This window comes from Lotus japonicus, chromosome 3, assembly GCF_012489685.1.
Source record: "Lotus japonicus ecotype B-129 chromosome 3, LjGifu_v1.2".
NCBI classification, from domain to species: Eukaryota; Viridiplantae; Streptophyta; class Magnoliopsida; order Fabales; family Fabaceae; genus Lotus; species Lotus japonicus.
In genome coordinates this window covers 14,085,048-14,091,243 of record NC_080043.1, presented here as the reverse complement: position 1 = coordinate 14,091,243, position 6,196 = coordinate 14,085,048, and the positions used below count along the sequence as shown (strand labels likewise).

The following is a 6,196-nucleotide window of genomic DNA, read 5'->3' as shown; positions in this document are numbered from 1 at the left end:
CAACCGTTTAGATTGAAGAACCATAAGGTGCAAATCTGCGCTGTCCAATTTTCAGTCAGATCCGAAGTGACGAATCAACCACAATTAATATGAGTTTATGTGAAAATTGTTTATCTTCACTTTTCTCTTATCTCTCTTGCCAAAGTGAACTCTCACTTATCCTAATCTGACCCCTCTTCACTAGAACAAGTGAAACAATTGGACTTGCATATGTTGGACCTTTCTTCATATAGGAAAGGAGTCCAAAACCAAGATTAGTACTTGGGCAACAACAGTAGAGGCAAGGGTCTCGAGATCACAACGCAACCAAGAGGGGTCAGTCCGTGGTTGGCTCTGTTCAGGTTTAATCGCCCTTTATTCTGGGTGTTCAGTGTGCAGTTTGGGATCCCTGCTGGTGGTGGATTTGGGTTTGTGGTGTGTTGCAACGGTTGTTCTAGCGGTTCGTTTCTGGATGCGTGGCGGTGGTCTTCTCAGTTTTGTTGGTCTGTGTCTTCCTCTCTTCATCGACGCCTCCTATATGTTCTTGAAGCTCCAGTCTTGATGCTTCATGCGTCGTGTTTCTGGGTTTCGTTTCGGTTTGGTGCCTTCGGAGTGGTAAATTTTGCTTATTTCCTCTGCCTTTTTGCAACTTTGTGTCGACTGCAGATCTGATGCATCTTCCAGGTCTGTTCGTGAGGTGTTGCGAGGTGAAGCTATGGCCGAAGGCATGGGTTAGGCGCTGGTCTTTATCGCTGATCTGTTTTGGGCACTATGGTTCTGGGCTTCCGGAGGTTTGTTCGAGGTATATGGTGAAGGTGGTCAAGTCTCGGGTCGGCAGTGTGCTGTTCGTTATCTGGTTGATGTTCTGTGCTGATTCATGTCCCCTCCAATAGCGTGTTGAGCTCTGTTTCGGTTGCGGACATATGCTCTTTCTCTTCGGTCGTTTAGTGCTTGATTCGGGTTTGGACCTCGTTAATGTGGCTTGGGAGTTTTCCTGCAATTTGTGCAGGGTAGTGTTGGAATCAAGTGTTGGAGTCAAGTCCTACATCAGAGAAGTCAAGGTGGGAGGAAGAGTTTATAAGAGATGTGACCCATAAACCTAATGCCTTAAGGTTTTGGGTTAAGATGTGGTGTCTAAGATCTCCTTGGTGTTTCCCCTCGACCTTGCTCCGTGGGTCCTCGCCGTGACTCTCCCCAACAAGTGGTATCAGAGCCGATGGTTCGTGGGACCATGACGGCTCCTTGTGTCGAAAGTCTTCCTAGCAGTGTGGCTAGGTAGCGGGTTCCGTTGGCAGCGAACGGCGGTGCAAGGTGGATAGCTTCCGCAGACGGGAGGACCATGGGTGATGTGGTTGAAGGACTCACACTTGAGGGGGAGATTGTTGGAATCAAGTGTTGGAGTCAAGTCCCACATCAGAGAAGTCAAGGTGGGAGGAAGAGTTTATAAGAGATGTGACCCATAAACCTAATGCCTTAAGGTTTTGGGTTAAGATGTGGTGTCTAAGATCTCCTTGGTGTTTCCCCTCGACCTTGCTCCGTGGGTCCTCGCCGTGACTCTCCCCAACAGGTAGGTGTTTTTTAGGTGTTGGATTTCTAAAGTTATATCTTTGGCACACCATTAAATTTTTTATGTATTCTTATTGGAAGGGATTATGCTCACTTTGTTGAGTTATGTTTGTACAATCAACCATTTCATCTAATATAACTTTTGCTTTCAAAAAAGTTGGAAAATTGATTTTTAATTAAAAAAGGAAACGTTGTAAAGTAAAAAGGTGAAACAAGCCCATAATTAATTTGTATCTTGTATTATAATTATTTTTTTCTTTTCAATTCTAAGTTTCTAACTCATGACTTCTGTATACAGCAGCAGATTCCAAGTATCTGGCAAGCCTGGTACACACCAATGAGTACAGTCCATGCCAAAAATATTGGAATAACCAGGATGAGCATCTTTTCTTAATTGTGAGAGAGTTGTAATGTTGAACAGATGAACTGGCTTGGTTATGGTCTTCAACACATCTTCTAGAACATATTCTTGCCTTGGCAATCCAGCCGGGTATGTTGATCCATTTAATGGTCGTGTCTCGTTTGCACAGTTTGTCACTCCTGGCTCATTCCAGTCTGTGCCTCTAGTATAGTATATGCACAATAGGGAAACAAATAAATATCTATAGAGAAGAGAGAGAGATGAACACTAAATTAAAATGTTACATGACAACTACTTTTCAAGCTTTGCTACAATTAAGTTCTTACATCATTTTAGTTCTAGTAATTTGAAAATTTTGACGGTCTCAGTTCATGCTAAAAATCATTAGAGGACAAAAAGTTGTGCATTATATTGTTAACTATAATAAAAAGAGGTCATTTAAATCACTCTAATTAATTAGATATGAGGTAAAATCACTCTAGTCTAATTAGGTCATGATTCAATAATATTTCAATACATGTCCTTAAGCTGGACTTTCATGAGACGCATGTTAAAATATTACTTAACCACATAAACTAGAGTGATTTTGATTTACTTATGATGATTTACAATCCAATATAAATACAAAATTGCAACAAAGCCAAGTATGGACTCACTGGTGGTGGAAAGGAGAAACTCCTTGCAAAAACACTTTTGTTTTGATTGTATCCACCTCTGTATCTATCCATTTAGCCCAAGTTGTCAAAGCCGTTCGAAAAGCTTCCATACGATCCATGTCTTTCACTATCTTGTTGCCTATTTGAATATAGTCCCATCTGAAGCAGAAAATGGCCATTGTTACTTGCTACCTACATATTGTTAGAAAAACCTGGTGTATCTTACTATCTTTAAATACATAGTGAAAAATCATGATGAAAATAAAATCACAATGGACAACCCAAAAAGTCGAGGGATCTGAAGTTGTTTATGTCCATTGTAATTTTGACTCGGTTTTTCACCATATATCTGAAAATGCACTAAATAAATGAATGTGTTCAAATTCCTACGGTTGATTGGGTGCACTGCGATACCACCAAAGCCAAGTGTTGAAAACCAAAATGTCCATGTCTTTCCACAAGTTTCCACTCTGAAGGGAATCAAGCTTCAACACCCTACCAATTTTTTCCTCTACAATGTCAACCAAATAATTTGAATGGTAAATAATCACTGAAACTCCATACTCCTGCAAGACAAGTATTTTGTAATTACTTGAAATTACAAAAAAAGTTGTGAACAAATTCTGAAGACGGTTTATGATATAAGATATATAGCTCACTGACCTTGATTGTGTAGTTAGACCATATGTAACCATCAGTGGCTTGCTCTGATATCTCAATTTGAGGTACAGCAGAATGAAGCATGCATTTCAATGATTGCCACTGGTTTACACTCACTGAATCTCCTATAAACATGAGCTGCTTCCCCTTATATTTTGTCAAGAATTTTTTCCCATCAAATCTGCAAAGAGTATTTTCTTTATTACAAAATGCCATTAAATAAAGTGACCAAACAAATTCATTTGAGATCACGGGTTAATAGCAATGCTTCATATTGTTCTTGTGTTAGAAGTTAGAACAATAACAACTAATATGGTGGCCATCTTCCTGAAATAATCACATTTTATATTTTTAATTATAAAATTAAACATTATACTGAAATATTGTAATAATAATTTATTTTAAACAATATCTTTTGTTCACTCTAAATTTTTCAAAATGTTTAAATATGTTTTTTGTCCCCAATGAAATATAGTATCTTTTTTTGTTTCTAATCCCTCAATTTTAAATATATGGTTTTAAATCTTCTAATTGTTGCAAATATTTTTTTTAATGGGAAAAATAATTGTTGCATATCTTTAGGTTTTTTTTTTGATAAGCTGTTTTTTTGATAAGCTGCATATCTTTAGGTAATAATATATAGGATCTCTATTATTTAACTAGATACTAACAATTCTTATTTTATTGAAGACATTGTACTTACATCCTTTGAGGTTTATATTGCACTTTCCTCCCCTAGGATTTATCATTGGAATGCTTAACATCCCAGTATTATTATGACACGTCACAAAATAGGGGGATTCGGTAAAATAATAATAAATCCCAACGAAAGTTAGTTCAACTTACCCTAAAAAAATAATATTTATCTTCACATAAATACTATATATATATATTTAACTTTAATAAATAATAATTAATGTTAAAGTAATTTTAATAATATATTGATTTAGTCCTCAAATGATAGCTCAGGTGGTAAGAGTTAGGGGACATATGAGTTGGATGGGGGAGGTCAAGGGATCAATCTCTGGATGGTGCAATTTGTCTTTTCGGTTTATCAAAATAATTTATTGATTTAATAATATTAAAAAATCTTGAGTGAATTTTTCATTTTGAATCAATTAATAATTACTAATTATCATGAAATAAATAATAACTATGTTTACATAATATTTAATAAAAAATATAAATTTAATAATTAATGTTAAATTAATTTTAATTAATGACATAATTGATTTGCTTAATAATATTAAATATTTTTAATTAATTTTCTATTTTTTTACTCAAGTATTAATTATTAAATTTCATTATATACTTTCCTTTTTTTTAATATTTAAATATGATTAAGAATAATGAAGTTTCTCTTTTACTCTTCAACAAAGTCAAATTTATTAATTAATGTCATTTAATGCAATTAAATAAGGGGTTGTGTAAATGACTCATAATAAAATCTGGGTTAAATAACTCATCGTCTAATTACATTAAAGATAAATGAGTTAGAATTTCTATACCTTATTTATAAAAAATCTTGGAATAGTAACCCACATGGGTCATTTGGACAAACTCATTAAATAAAGATTTTAATGCGTAAAATAATGTTACACTGACAAGAGAATACACCGACTCAGCTATACCATGTGCTGAAATTCAACATTTCATTGAAGGAATTGTGGGCGATAAAGATCAAACTTTATAGCCATAAAGTCTCGAATATTGTGTCAATAACTAATTATCTCAAATATTTACATTGTGAAATGAGTTATTTTATATTATAGGCTTAATAGGATTTTTGGTCTCTCACTTATCACGATTTGACAGTTTTGGTCCCTAATGAAATATATTAGCCTACAATGCCCTCATGTTTTGTAATTGTTGCAATTTTGATTTTCCGACAACTTACAATTAGCTTTTGACGGTTTTTTATTAAAAAAAAAAAAAAACTAGAAACAATAAAATTGTTAATTAGAAAACATAAATTTGTTCTTCAAGCTTTATTTTTAATTGATTTTTTCATTGAAAACTGTTAAATATTGGATGAAAGTTGACAAAAAACCAAAACTGCAATAGTTAGTAAATGTGAGGGACATTGTAGGCTAATAAATTCATTGAGGGACCAAAACTGTCAAATCATGATAAGTTAGGACCAAAAATGCTATTAAGCCTATGTTATATTATTATTTTTAAATTCTAATCACTATCAATTAGCATGCAGTACAAAAATTAAGAGATATTATGCACAAAACATGACAATAACACCCACGTTCATCGCAAAATTAAGAGTAATTGCAGAGCATATAGGTTAATCAACATTCGTACCTTGGCAAGTCACAGCCGCTGGGTTGCCATCTGTATTTGAGGTACTTCCGATCAGGACGACCTCGTCCCAAGCAATCAAACTGACTCTCAATGTGAGGACATGATGAATAGTCATAGATAGGGTAAGATTCATCATATACCCAACTCCCTTCATAAATATTGCATCTCAATGGTTGTGGTGGTAATGGGTTTTGAGCAGTTCCTCCTCTAGCACATGCCAAACAGAGACAAATGACCCAAACAATAGTAGCCAGTGCATATATTCTCATTCCAACACCCATCTTAATATCTCAGTGTTGGAGGCACAAACACCAATGTGAATGTTTGTTGTTTCCGCAGGTTTATATAATTTGAAATGACATACAAGAATTGAATTGGGATATTTATTATGGGTTTGACTTTGGATACAAAATGTATGGAAAATGGTGTTGTACTCAAAATGATAGCTCAAGTGGTAAGAGCTAGAGACATAAGGGTGGGGTACGGTGAAGGGTGAGGGGTTCCGGGTTCGAACCCGGATTAGAGATTAATTTACTAACATTTATAATAACTAACATTTACCTATAAAAAAAATGAAAAAGGGTGTTACAACCAAGACAGTGCAATCAATGAAATAATCTCCATACCAAATGCGTTTATATTCTCCTATTGTGCGTATCAT

The 6,196-nt window shown here is 34.8% G+C and overlaps 1 protein-coding gene across 1 annotated transcript; it reads right to left on the bottom strand.

The window, feature by feature from the left end:
• Positions 1-3,150: 3,150 nt before the first annotated feature.
• On the bottom strand, positions 3,151-5,816 carry LOC130743647 (protein trichome birefringence-like 43). The gene is made up of 2 exons (XM_057595880.1): positions 5,536-5,816; positions 3,151-3,403 (listed from the first exon to the last, which is right to left on the bottom strand). Exons 1-2 carry the CDS (start codon positions 5,814-5,816, stop codon positions 3,151-3,153), a joined length of 534 nt encoding a protein of 177 aa, XP_057451863.1.
• Between the last annotated feature and the right edge of the window lie 380 nt (positions 5,817-6,196).